A 14,770-nucleotide genomic window follows, 5' to 3' on the forward strand; every position below is an offset into this window, starting at 1 on the left:
TTGACTTCATTCTCTCTGCAATGGTGAATTCCTGTACGCTCACAGTGGTTGTCTGTTCAAAATCCTGTTTGCAAACCAGTAATGGAATCATTTCACTCTTCTTCCCTCTGAACTTCTCCTTAGGGATTCTTCCAAAAACTCTACACAAGCTCTCAAGCTCTCGCCCTCTCTCTTCCAGAAAACGCATACAAGTGTGTGTGCTCGCTCTCTCCTCCTCCTTCTCACATGTGTGGGTGAGTGTGTGTGTGTGTGTGTGTGTGTGTGTGTGTTCTTACAGGCAAGATGCTGACAGAAGGAGAGGAAACTAGGCAGTGTCCCCTCCATCTCCTTTTCATCTCTGGTGTGAGTTGGGCATTTTTGGATGCTAGAAGGGTGGGAACAGAGGGAACCCAGAGTTCATTTGATAGGTTGTCAGATGAAACCTAAATAGGCTAACAGATCTCATAACAGATCCCATAGTTGGTTGTCACAGAACCAGGGCTCATACATAAGGTTTCTCCCTCCGACCACAAGGTTCTTCTATGTGAAAATGTCCTTTGAATCTTCCCTGTGAAGAACAACAGCCTATTGGTTCCATCTAACTTCTGTTAATCCACTTTCCATAGTTCCTTCTGTGGTCTTGTTGGAGTCGTGAGCTCCTTTCTGGTTGGTGGTTCAAGCACTGTTGCTTTTTGTCATACCTTGAACTTCCTTCCTGCTGTTCTCAGAATCTGCCCCAGCCTCCCACAACCACCCACATCTCCAAGTGTCTCGGTATGGACATTTTCAACTTTCTTTGAGTTGCCTTTTTTATGATTGTATTTGTTGTCTTGATTTTGCTCTGTATATGCCATTTAATCTTTCTAGGCCTGAGTTTGCTCTTTCCAGAGGAAGAACAGACATGGTTGGCTTCCAGAAGCCTCAAAAGCACATGATTAGATGTTCATCTCCACTCAACTGAGACACTGCTTGCCATGTTAGATGTTCTGCCTTTTTTGTGTGCATTGAGGGGCTACAGTGAGGTAGGATTCAGCTTTCATCCCACAGTGAAGGAACGAAGCCAATGAGGCTCCAAAAACAGAGACTGAATAAGGTCCATTTGCTGTGAGATAGGCAACAGAACCATTCTTGACAGAAAGCTAACAGGGAAATGAGTGAAAGGCTTATTAGTGAAAGGGTGGTATCCTTGAGGGAAAAGTTGAAAATAGAATCTGTGCTCTCCCCAATGGCCTTGCTCTGTTGTTTTGTCCATCCATTCGATACATCAGCATCTTCTTGGCTTGAAAAGGAGGGACCGTTTTGGAGGAACTGATGAACTGGAACAGCCCAAGGCCACTAGCCACCTTTGAATGCTCAGCCCATGAGGCTGAGACCCATGGGGCTAGATGCCCATCATCTTCTGCATCCTTCTTCTCTTTTGCATCAGCGATCACCTGCTCAGACACAAGTGTCCTGGTTCAATATCAGGGAGCACTAGGGAATCTGTTAAGACTGAAGTGGTGCCTGCTTTGGAGAAAGGTCCAGCAGAAGATAATGATGTCCCAGGGCAGGAGAACACAGGGAAAACACTAGAGCAGTCCCTCTCCTCCTATGGAGGAGCTTTGGAAGGTGTAAGAGTTTGTAGACTGGAGCACAGCCATTGAGAAGGACAATCCTACCCCTTGGAGATCAGGGGTTATTGGCTACAGTTGCACTGTGGGTGGTTTGGAGAGAGGCTAACTGAAGGTAGACTCCCAGGATGAGCTGATGAGTAGAGACCCAGGACAACAACGCCCTAGGCTTCTGAAGCTGAGGGAGTGTCCATTCATCCCCACAGACCCTCTCATTCTTTCGAACTCCTTCTTCCCCTCTTTGTCCTGTGATCCTCCCTTCAGACCAAAATAAACCAGCACCAAAAACTACCACCTGAAAGAGAATGTAGAGTCTCAAAAAGAGAAAGAGAGGTTATGGATTGTTATATGGAGTATGGATTGTTATATGGAGCAGCAGGATGTACCAGGAAGGAGATTATTCTGACCAGGGTTCTAGGAACATGGCCAGTCTCCAGCAGGGAAATGAAAGATTTCTCTCTTTTTAGCTTTTAGATGTGATCATGTCTGCCCATCCCTCCCATTCCAGCTCAGCCTCTAGTGTGAGGAGTGAAGACATTTAGCCATTCTGGGGAAAGCCAGGACCCTTTTCATTAACTTCCATCCAGTTATGTCCCCAGAACCAAAGCAACTTCATTTTCTCTCTCTGCTTCCTTGAATTGTGACCCTTTCCAAATAACTGTCCTCAGTAGGACATAATGGAGGCAGACTTGGGGTGTAGCACTGAAGAGGGTTTTACATGCTTCTCTCTTTTTACTCACACCTCAGTTTCCTTGAATTCCTGAGCATATCTGTCCCGACTTGAAAACCGAAGTCAGCAGCAAGTTGTATCTGTGTTAATGTTGAATGAGATAAAGATATCACTGGTAGAGAATTAGCAAACACCGGGGGGATCAGGGGTCCCAGCTGTACCTGTTGGTAGCATTAACTGGTAATTTAATTTTGCAAGAGTCATTTAAGAGCTCTTCTGCAAATTAAAGTTTGCAAAACTTGCTTGGCGGCAGAACATTGATAGATCACATTGATTCCTCATCCACCCTAAGCACCTGCAACTGTCTCTTTCAGGCCTTGATTCTCTGCGACTGGAACTCCTGGGAACCTTGGGTCAGGAGAGTCCTCCTGCTTGGGTGATCTGTAACTTTGAACCACATGAGGACGTTCTCATCGTAGTGTTCACTTCCAAACCCCATGCTTCCTTCTGAGGGTTAGCACCTACTCTTTCCCAGTACAGAACGCGAGGACTTTTTGAAAATCATCAGCTTTGCAAGGATTCACAAGGCGAATGCTGTGTTTTGCTCACCATTGTGTCCACGTGGCTACCCCATGATGTGTGTCTAGGAACCAGGCAGGAGGGGAGATGTGACCTGATTGTGAGGAGAGACAGGACCTTCGCACAATGTTCCTTTGGGGTTCATTTATAAGGGATGCTGCAAGGCTCACCTTGGATTATTTCCAGGTCATATCACAACTTCAATGTGCACTGGCTCGTGAGTGAAGTATTAGAATCTCCTATTTAAAAACTCAGGGGTTTTAGATGTTAATGGTTTAAAATCACCTCTGCGCATTTGCTTTCCCCCATCATAAGATGCACTAACAACTCGAGGCTGCATTGAGCCCCATTAACGTGTGTTTTATAGTTTCATCCAAAGTGAAAGGCACAAAACCCTACCTCTTGCTTGCTTGTAGGCTATTCATTCCCTGAACAGCCTCTTTCATTCTATTCTTTAAATTTAACCTTGAACTTCTGTGCTGAGATTTCACTCAGTGTTCTCTTCTAAGACTGGTAGCAAATACAGATGAGCTTGTTCCCATCATCAAAGATGATTAATTAATTCAAATATTTGAGTGCCTCTTTCATTCAGGAAGTGTGTTAGGTGCTGAGTGCCATTTCCTTTTGTCAGCTGCAAGAATGTTTTAAGCCTGCGTCTCACACTTCTGTTCTCTGGGCTCAGCAGCTTAATCATTCTAGTCCTCACCTAAGGTGACAAGAGTTTACACTTTCTTTTCAAGTCATTTGACCAACAGGTTATTTGGTGACTCATTGTATGTCCTGAATCTTCTCAGTATGTTAAGAAATGTGAAATTGACTTAAGGTAGAAACCATAATCTTGTTAAGCTGCCGTCTTGTTGAGCATGTTCGTGTTGCATGAAACCAATGAGAAACAAACGCATGCATTGGTGCACAACAAAACGCTAAAGAGTTAAGAATGAACTTCGGGATGAACTGTATGCACCAAAGAAAAGGAGATATAACCTTTCCAGGAAGAAGAGCTAACCCTAATCTTATTAAGATAGAAACCTAATAAGAAAACAAGCTGCTGCCCTCCTATTTGCAGTCAAACAAATGGAGTTGGGCTTTTTAAAATCCCAACAGTACTGACAGGAGGCAATCCTGCATTTTTAAGGATGCTTTTGCACACTCGTGTAGTTTATTTTATGTCTTATAATCACAGGTCTAGAAAGAATTACATGTTTGGTGTCACGCCCCTTCAACCTCTTGAAGGGCTGTCAAAGGCTGTCTGCCAACTGTGCCATTAGGTCCCGGAGAGCCTGAACTCTGTTTCTTCTATGCTCATTCAAGCCCCTATAAAGGTTATTCTTATGTCTGTAACTCATTCCAACTTTTTTAACCTCTGCCCAGCCTAACTCTAGCCTTTGTGTCCAGATCAAGTTAGAGGTCTAGTTTACACTGACAAGTTCCAAAGAGTAAATGGCCATCACCAACTAAATAAATGAAAATGTCCAGAAGGAAGGGTTATTTAAAAGGCGTTCTTGGCATATGGACTTATGATACTTCCGGTGAGTCATTTGAAGAATATTCTGTCACTCAGTGTTTCTCCAATACTATGTCTCCTCAACAAATTTTGTTCAATGAGCTAAAATGTAGAGCTGTCTTATTTCAGAAGAAAAAGCATGAGCTAGGGAAAAGTATATTTTTGGAATGAAATCCCATGTTCATGTACAACCAGCAAATGGACTAATATATGGAAACTTGACAATGATATTTGACTTCTGGACATCTCAATTTTTCCACTCAAGAAATAGAAGTACTTTCTATAACATGAGAAATTTGTGAAGATTCAAAAAGAAAAGCAATAATTCTTGGGCCACCAGGCACCCAGGCAACACTGAAAGCATCATAATTCCCTTTCTGTGTCCTGAAGTCTGGCTGTGACTGGCATTACATCAATACATAGGGAGATGTGTTGGGTTAGCTCATGCCTGTGCTCTTGCAGCTGCTAGCACCTGTAGCACCTCACTGCCACATTTCCAAGTTTCAGTATCCCATGTTATTTCCCATGATCGCTCTGCTTTGTCCCCAGCTGAACGCTTCAACTCTATTGCACTATGCCTACCTTGATGCACGTGTCTGACCTGCACATCTAACAGTGGGTTCTTGGGAGGCAGAGACTCGGTCTTCTAATTATGCTAGGCCCTTAGTACCCAACCATGTGGTCACAGGGTCTTTCGCTCTGCTGTTACATTATAAGCAGAGGGGCAGAACTGGTTCTCTACCTGGAGACGCTGTCCTCATGGAGAGGCTTTCCCTCGATACTGGGTGTGGGGATAAGTGCTGCTTTTACCCTGTCTACCTCCTTTTTGCTGTATCCCAACTCTGACACTACTTATGTTTCATTTTTGGCAGTCGTTTAGTGAGACTTAAAAGTCCAGTTGAGCTTTTCAGAAGGCTGGAAGCATTGGTGCCCAGCAGGGCTGCTTCTCTTTCCTGAACCAAACAAAATATTGTTACAGAAAACATGAAATCTTTCCTATTTTTCACAAATGCTCTCCAGACCTAATAAAGCTAGCAGTCATCCTCCTTGAATCAAAATAAGCATCTTCCCCCTTTCTCTGTGTCTCACACTTTCCCAGCATTTTAAAACCACAAGAAAGAATATGAGAGCTTCATCAATAAATCATATGGCTTTTTAAAGGTTTTTTGGGTACCAAATCCTGGACAGCCTGCAAAAATTTTTAAAATCTTAACCTTGGGGGCCTGGCACGATGGCGCAGTGGTTAAGGTCCTCGCCTTGCACGCCCAGGATCCCATATGGGCGCCGGTTCTAATCCCGGCAGCCCCGCTTCCTATCCAGCTCCCTGCCTGTGGCCTGGAAAAGCAGTCAAGGATGGCCCAAAGCTTTGGGACCCTGCACCCGCATGGGAGACCCAGAAGAAGCTCCTGGCTTCGGATTGGCACAGCACTGGCAGTTGCGGTCACTTGGGGAGTGAATCATTGGACGGAAGATCTTCCTCTCTGTCTCTCCTCTCTGTATATCCGCCTTTCCAATGAAAATAAAATAAATCTTTAAAAAAAAATCTTAACCTTATTTTGTAATGCTAATTAATTACAGAGGTGCAATCATTTACAAAACTGGCTAATATGTACTAATATTTTCTATAACTGTTTAGAGTATAAGCGATGAACATCTGAATAATTTATAAAATAACAGGTAACTTATAAAGAGCAACTGAGTCATATGTAAATAGGAAGAGGAAAAGTTCTGCTGGTGATCTGCCTAAGAAAATGCACAAAATATTTCAGGATTTCTTTAGGAAAATCAAATTAGAAGGTAAATTGTTTTGTTGCAAAAAAAGCAAATTAAATTCCATGCATTAAGAAGATCTTGAACAAATTCAAGGGAAGTACAATGCATGAAAACACTGTACATGGGTTTCCAAAAATTGTTGCTCTGAAATATACTTTCCTTTTGATCCCATTTCTGCAAAGTTTTTAAGTCTCCTTGCATACATTTGCAGAAGCATATGTAATTATAATTGCAGGCAGTCTGCAGGCATGCTCAACTCCTGTCATAGTCCATGATGCCTAATGTGAGACTCCTTGCAGAGCTGGAAGCACATAAGGGGAAGGTAAACAAGAGGAGAGAGAAGATCAGATTTGGAACACACCCACTGAGGGAGGACACTGGTCTAGATTTTTAGCCAGAATACTACCTGTACTCTTTACAATTCTCTTCTTCAGCTCCAGTGCAGGTTCTGGTAGATCTATGGCTGCTCGGTTGTCTCGGGATACTGTGTACAAACTTTGAAATGTATCACTAAGGAAAACTCTTTTGTTCTTTTCCAGCTCCTCACAGCCAGTGAGCTTGCAGCCAGCGACCTAAAAGGATTTCAGCCACAGGTAAGTTCCTCTGGTGCAACAGTTTGGTTGGGAACAAACTTGGTACTTTCTAGCTTTTCTTATTCAATGTGTCAACTAAGAGAATGGCTTGAGTTTGCTTGCTCCCTCCATGTCGGCTCTCAGCCCATGTGGGACAAAACAATCTCTCTCTCTCTCTCTCTCTCTCTCTCTGTAATGTAAAAAAATAATCTAGAATAAGATGCCTGCTTTGTTGGCCCATAGATGACACAGTCTGGGAAAGTGCCGACCAGCAGGAGGTGGTGGGTGGGATGGGGTTGAAATTCCTTCCTTTATTTCTCTCTTTGGACAGGTTTCTCACATTTCTATAATCTTTGTGTGCCAGTGCTTTGTAGCCCTGATCTGGCTGCCAGGTCAGTCTGAGACTCCTGCAGAGGCAGACAGTGGAGTTTGGCTGATCTTCGCTAATGACTGAACCCCTTTGGTCTCTGGGCAGAATGCCGTGTGGAGGTCCTCATGGACAAATCCAAAGAGAATTCAGGCAGAGGTGAATATGAAAATGAGTCTCTCATTCTCTGTAAGGGGAGTCACCGTCCACACATAAGTGCCAAACCTACTCATATAGACTCTTGGCAGACATACATGTCCTGATCTTTTCCCATAGACCCAATGTTGACAAATCATGTATTCAAAGGTGATTGCTCATGGGAGGAAGGTATGGGGAGGGGCTGGGGGATCCCCAGAGCCTATGAAACTATGTCACATAATGCAATGTAATTAATAATATATATATATGTACATATATATTTTTAAGAGGTGATTGCTGTAGCCCCACATCCCTGCCACGCCTCCCCTTTTCCTGTGATGACCCTTGCTGTCTCCCCCAGCTCAGTGTCTGCTTTGAGACCCCATGTGCTCTGCCGTGGTGTGAAACACATCACAGTGAACTGCAGAAAGCCTCCAGGGTTTGAGCTGGCTATTTGTGAACAGCAGGAAGCCTGTATGTTTGGGATCGCATGTGTTTGTGACTCAGTCACATCCAGGAGCTCTCTGTGCCATCACCGTGGGTACCCCAGCCAGCTCAGATCCTGCAAGTGCTCTGTACTGCAGGAAAATCTGAGGCCCCTAGTTCTGAGACTGGATGGTTCCAGTGCATACCAAGAGCTGGGAGCAGTGTCAGAGTCTGGAGAAAGAGAACTGACAAACTCAAGGGCTGAGAGGAAAGATAAGTGCTCATTCCAGTTGGGGGTGTTTTGATCACAGCTTATTGATCCTTCTGTCTGGGACGCAGAGAGGTTTTACAAACAGCCGGGAAACCTTTGTCAGCTGCTTAAACCTGCTCATTTACTAAAGCAATTATTCCTGTGTTCACACAAATTTCCAACAGAGCAGAGGAATGCAAATCGAGAAGGAAAATCAACATGTCTCCACTCACCTCCAAACCTAAACTCTTACACAAGACCAGTCTTGCTGAAGCTTCCTTCCTATCTGAAAATCCCTAAAAGTAACAGGGAAAGACTCTGCGTGGCAATGATTTTCTGTTAATAATAGGCGCTTAAGGAGACAGTTTACAGTGGCTGTGTGTGTGTGTGTGTGTGTGTGTGTGTGTGTGAGAATATGGGGTGGGGGTATGAGTATGCCTATGTATGGTTTGGACACTGCTTGTTTCTAAGGTGATCATATTCTCTTACGTCTGTTTAGATAACACTCAAAATTACTCATTCATTCATTTTACTTGAAATGCCAAAAGGCAGTGAAACACAGAGGGGCCTTTCATCTGCTGGTTCACTCCTCAAAATGTGAGCAACAGCCAGGGTGGGCCAGGACAAAGCCAGCAGCATGGAACTCCACCCAGGCCTCCAGAAGGGACAGCAACCTAACAGCTGTACAGGATACTCAGTAGCAGGAGTTGGTTGAGAAACAAAGAAGTTTGAATTAGGCACTGTGACAGGTAATGCCAGTATCCCAAACGCCTGTGACACACACCTGCCCCACAGTTCATGTTTGGATATTAGGTTTAAAATGCAATAATAAAGGAAAAGTTCTGACTATTTAAGGTACACAATAACATTTGGGGCACAATTCTAGAGCATCACCTTCCACATGCCCTATGGACAAACCCACAACTTCCAAGGCAGCAAGTTCTACCCCCTGCCTCTGTCCCACCCTTCCACATTATCCCATTTGTGTGTCATCTGCCCTGAGGCTTAAAGAATACATGTGTATGTTTTCAGTCCTTAGGAGGCCTGTTGCAGAGACCAGCAAGTCCTGTGAGTCTTGTGGCCAGGGTGTAATGCCCGGATCAAAGTTAGTTCCCCAGCGCCGTTCCTAAATCAAAAAGGCCGGGATGTGAATCAAGGCAACGGTGCTTTTCCAACCCAAAACAGAAAGCTGCACCCCTCTGCCCCAGCTCCACAGCAGGACCAAATTGTTGGCTTCTGTTGTTGTTATTTTGCTTCTCTCTCTCTCTCTCTCTGGATGGAGGTGAAAGTGAGCCTGTAATAACTGAAGTGGCTTCCCTCCCAGAGGCTGTCACTGACCCATCAAGAGAGGACTCACGGAGGACCCTTTGCTGGCCTAATTGTAATGGCTTCTCAGCTTTGGCACAGTTCATGCTTTTCTAATGTAGGGGTTTGGTAATTGTGTCTTTCCCTCCATATTTGCGCCTTCTACAAGCTTGTAATGAAAACAGTGTTGATTTCTGCATTGATATGTGGTGACTTTGAAAGTGTAAGGGACAGTGACAGACTGGGCTGGGTTGGGTTGGGCTGTCTCCATCCTTAGTCCCAGGGAAAGTGCAGAGGAGAGGAAGCAAGCAACTGTCTGTCTCATCATAGTTACCATTTCCATCGTTGCCAGGCTCCTTCCTGGAAACACACACCTGATTGCAGGTGAACCTCAGCCGTGTTTTCTAAGGGGTTAGCGGTCGGTGTTTGGTCCTGAGGCTGGATAGCTTGGTCTCTGGAAAACTGACAGAACTGACTCCTTGAGATCCATCTGAGCAGGTTGGAGGGGAATGTTCTCGGCATGGTTACAGGCACAGATAGAAAGCTTCTGGCATCCATGGCTAAACCGGCATGACTTTGCTCTCCTCTTTAATAATGTGCCCACCTCACCTCACACCTGCCTGACTCCAAGCTCATACCATCCTACGCTTCTTTTTGAAAGCAACAAACACACTTGAATGCTCTCCTCAGGAGTTTTTTGGCAGATTGGCAATAAGAACCCCTAACTGTCTTTGTCAGACCATCCATAGTCCAATCCCAAGTGGGATGGAACTGGCATCTGACTCCCTTTGGTGAAAAGCCATCACCACATGCTTTTATCTTCTTTTTTTTTCCCTATTCTCTTCTCTGTCTCTAATATAAATGCTTTGAGTATTGTAGCTCTTGCAAAAGAAAAGGAAAGAAAACAATCTCCTGTTATTCTACCCCAAAAACGTAATGGTAATTTGATGTGTAGTCATCTGGTGTGATCTATGTAAATATACTCCTTTTTATTCTTCAGTTTTATTTGCATGTTTACAAGTCACTTCCGGCTGCTGGTTATTCTTATACTAGTTGCATCTTTTATTTACCACTCCCCCTTCGGCTGCACATTCCATTCGTTCTGCAGACTAAGATTGTAGGAGCATTGCAAAGCAAACACTAACATCCAGTACCCTCATCGAGGCTATGAATAGCAGTCAAGGCTTCTTGGCACAAGCCTTTAATTCTTAGTTCTTGCAGAGATGTGAAGTTTGCCTAAACTCTGTAGGCATGTCCTTGCCTATGTAGCTGGCAGGTGTAGTACAGGATCATATACAACCACAATGTCCAGTTCAGATGCAAGTTTTCATGTCCAACTACCCAGTGTCAGAAAAGTAATCTTATAAAGGACTTCCCGTAATGGGGAGGTAAGGGCACAGACTTAATTCTTACCTGCCCTATTCCCTCTCCTTTGTCTGAGAGAAGAAGATAGGAAAAATGGCATCCTATTTCAAGTGTGGGACAAGTGCAAAAGTTTTAAATGAAAGAGACTCATTCTTAATGAATTCCTAAAATGTTAATGGCTGCTGTGTTCATATGCTATGAGAATAGAATGAACTGGAATACACAGAGAATACTTTTCTTCTGTTGATAAACTTCCAGCAGTGATTTAGTTACTATTTTGTTTCTTGCATGTCCATGGAAAGCTGTTCTGTGGGGCTCCCTGTTCCCCAGGAGTTGACAATTCTGTAATGTTCTACCATTAATAATAGCAACATGACCCTGGGAAAGCTACCTAATATTTCTTGATCCTTGGTTCCATTTTATTTTTTCCAAAGATTTATTTCTTTATTTGAAAGGAAAAATGATGGAGAGAGGGTGGGAGGAAGAGAAACAACAGCAACAACAACAAAAACGAGCGAGGATATGCCTTATATCCTCTGGTTCAATCCACAATCGGTAGCAATATTCAGGACGAAGCAGTGCCAATTCCAGGAGACAGGAACTCTTCCCATGTCTCTAGGTGCTGGAAGTTACACAGTGAATTCACTTTTTTCTTCCATTAAATAACTTTAATTTCGTTAGTTAAAACTTTCATATGTGACATATCTGTATTGGGTAAGCAATGTAGTCTTCCAGGCAGAGACATCATATACCTGGGTCAGGCTGGTTGAGAAGCAAGCAGTGGATGCTCTCAGCAGCAAAGCCGGTGTGAAGTCCGGGCAATGTTCAGGCCATGTTCATGAGACTGGAAGCATTTTGGTTGCTCTGTCTCAGAGAAGGCATGGTGGGGAATTACTGTGAGAATGAGAGAAGTCAAATTTTCAAATCTTGAAGCCTAGAAAAATAGTCAGGGGACAGATAAATAGAAAACCCGAAAGATCTCAAAATTACACAATAATAGCAACCAAAGGGCTTAGAAATTCATATACCTTTTATTCAATGTCAATGATTTGTTGTCTAAAAACATGAACTGTAGAATTTTCTGATGTTTGTAGTGAAGATGTCCACATTATAAATAACCAACTCTAAGTTACTCCTTTAACCAGCTCTTCGCAAAGATTTGGCCATGCAGCTCTCCAGAGCTGACACGGACCAGTCCTGGTACATCACCATGTCAGGTTTAATCGTCATTCCAATCTTGCCTACCTTATATCCCACTTACATTGTTATTTTTATTCATTGGAAGATAGTACTATAGTATTAACCAAGCACAAAATCATCATGTTATTTCATTGAAAGATACTTCGGTAAGTTTCTCTAATGAGAATTTTTTGATATAATCAAAATTCCATTATCTCTGTCTTCATGCTTAATATATTCTAAAGAAAATCCCATAACCAGAATTTTTTGATCATTCAATTTTTCAGTGTTTGAGTTAGGACCCAGAATTTGGATTCTGATATTTGCCTGGAAACAGTGGGGGCCATTAAGATGTTGAGACAGGCAAGAGTCAGAACTCAGATGCAAGACATAGCCTGCATTGGCAACAGGTGTGCTGGAGCACCCATCAGACAGCAGACAGCAGTGAATATTTTGTTTCTTACTCCCAAGATGTTCTGATCATTGAGCGCCACGTGCAGGTGGGCCTGACTTAAAGCAAACTTAATGTGCAGAAATTCACACATTGAAAAAAAAAATTGGTAGGTGGCAGGTGGGTGTTGGGAGAGAAGGGGTATTCACATGTAGAAATGTGGTTTTTTTTTGCCATTTTGTAACAAAACTCATTACAAGTTATCTTGAATCTATATTCTATTGAAATATGATGGGGCCTTTCAAAATCTGACTTAAACTCAGCTTTTCAAAACAGATAGAAAACAAAGTGAAGCCAGTCAGTGGGAATTAACTTTGAATGACACCCCCTTCTCCTTCAACTATAGTTTTCTCCTCTAAAACAAAAATGGAAAACGGAAAACCTTTGCAACAGGGATGTAAGATTAAATGACTTCTATGATCCCTTGAGACCCTGAATGCTTAATTATTCTGCAGCTTCTTGCACTGTCTTCCTGTTTTCTTATTTTCTGTCCTTGTTTCTTCTTCAATCTTTTTGGTTAAACAAAGGCTCGATATGAACTGTAAAATTCTCCTGTGATTTTGCTCGCTTAAGACCTGGGACCACTGAGGTTTTTGAATGTCTGAATTATCTGCATATTTGTAGACTGAGTTACAGTGTCTAATCTTCCTGTGTATAAAATTTCAGTACACGATGTGACTTTATCCTATACAATTTTAAGTCTAAGAATGATACTCAGGTATTATAAGAAGCTTCAGAAATTTTATATAAATTGTACTCTGTGAAAAAATAAGAATTTTTATATTAAAATAAATTGAATTTTTAAAAGATGTGTTTAGTTGAATGATATCTATATACACAGTTCTTCCTTCCTCTGGTGTATTCTCTAAATGGCCACAGCAGCAAAGACTGGTCCAATGTAAAGCCAAGAAACTAGAACTCAGTCTGGGTCTCCCACATGGGGGAACCAAGGACGAAGGCCATCCTCTGATGCGTTCCCAGGCGCATTAGCAGGGAACTGGATGGGTAGCAGAGTATCCAGTGTGCAAACTGAAGCTCATGTGGAATGCTGGTGTTTCAGGATTAACACACTGTACTACAAACTGACTCCTAAAGTACAAATTTTTATAATTTTATTTTTCCATGAATATTTTCCCTTTTTAGGATTTTTTTTAAAGATTTCTTTATTTTTATTGCAAAGTCACATCTACAGAGAGGCGGAGAGACAGAGAGGAAGATCTTCTGTCCATTGATTCACTCCCCAAGGTGTCACAACGATCGGAGCTGAGCCAATCCGAAGCCAGGAGCCTGGAGCTTCTTCCAGGTCTCCCATATGGGTACAGGGTCCCAAGGCTTTAGGGGGTCCACCACTGCCTTCCCAGGCTGCTAGCAGGGAGCTGGATGGGAAGTGGGGCTGCCAGGATTAGAACCAGTACCCATATGGGATCCCAGCACATGCTAGGACTCTAGTCACCAGGCTATGGCACTGGGTCCTGTTTTTCCCTTTCAAATAGAAATTCAAAACTCCCTATGGGGCTTGATAGAAAGTGTCTTCATCCTTCTCTACAGGGTGGTCCTAAACTTGTCTCCTAAGGACATTTCTTTCTTTCTTTCTTTCTTTCTTTCTTTCTTTCTTTCTTTCTTTCTTTCTTTCTTTCTTTCTTTCTTTCTTTCTTTCTTTCTTTCTTTCTTTCTTCTAAATCTATTTTTTGAAAGACAGAGTTGCAGAGAGAAGACAAGAAAGAGACAGAGAGCAAGAGAAAGATCTGCAACTACTGTTTCATTGGCTCACTCTCCAGGTGTCCGCAATAGCTAGAACTGTGCCTGTCCAAAGCCAGGAGCTGTGGGGCTTCTTCTGGGTCTCTTATGTAGGTGTAGAGTCCCAAGGAATTCAGTCATCCTCTTCTGCTTCCACAGGCCATTAGCAGGGAACTGCGTTAGAAATGGTGCCACTGGGACTTAAAGCTGTGCCTATACTATGGGAATGATCGCACTGGAAGCAGAGATTAACCCAACTACACCAAGTGTTGGTTTCCACATCTTCAATGAGTCAAGAAGCTCCCCTTTTCAAGTCTTATTCTCCCTGCTGCTGGACTCACCCTTCAACTCTCCTGTCCAAATCAACCCTTAATCCATCTGCTCTCTGACTACCTTGTACCAAGCAATAGGGATGTTTTGAAAGGTGTGAGATGCTCCCTCACAGTCTCCAGCAGAGATTCCTCCTAGTACAGTGGCTTATACATCCAGAGTGACGCTTCACTCACCTGCTTGTTTCTGTTTGGAGACCGAATAAAGTACCCAGACAGCCTCCTCCGTGGCTTCCAGGCATTTCCCATATGATGCCTATCTTCCCCTGCCCTCTCCACCTCTGCGTATTATTTTCCTTGTTGAATTCCCACCTGTTATCAGAACTCATTGCAGAATCCCTGTTTCCAACAGGTAATTCAAGTTCACCATGCCTGGGACAGAAAAGCATTGAGGAATGATTCTGTAATCTTCACTACCATAAATAGTAACAATGGATGATCTTTTAGTAATAAAACATAAACACACATCTGCTGGAACCAATACCAAACTTGGAGAATAATTCCCATTTTTTTAACAGTTGAGTTGTTAAGAGTGC

The 14,770-nt window shown here is 43.0% G+C and overlaps 1 protein-coding gene across 1 annotated transcript in view; it reads left to right on the forward strand.

Annotated features, from left to right (window-relative positions):
• SETBP1 (SET binding protein 1) overlaps positions 1 to 14,770 on the forward strand; it is a 338,546-nt gene that overhangs the window by 163,976 nt on the left and 159,800 nt on the right. The window contains exon 3 of the mRNA XM_040984958.1: positions 6,655 to 6,708. Coding sequence (XP_040840892.1) covers positions 6,655 to 6,708 — 54 coding nt within the window. The remainder of the gene's footprint in view (positions 1 to 6,654; positions 6,709 to 14,770) is intronic.

The sequence above is a fragment of the Ochotona curzoniae genome, unplaced genomic scaffold, assembly GCF_017591425.1.
Source record: "Ochotona curzoniae isolate NIBS_2020 unplaced genomic scaffold, NIBS_Ocur_1.0 contig_43, whole genome shotgun sequence".
Classification (NCBI taxonomy): Eukaryota; Metazoa; Chordata; class Mammalia; order Lagomorpha; family Ochotonidae; genus Ochotona; species Ochotona curzoniae.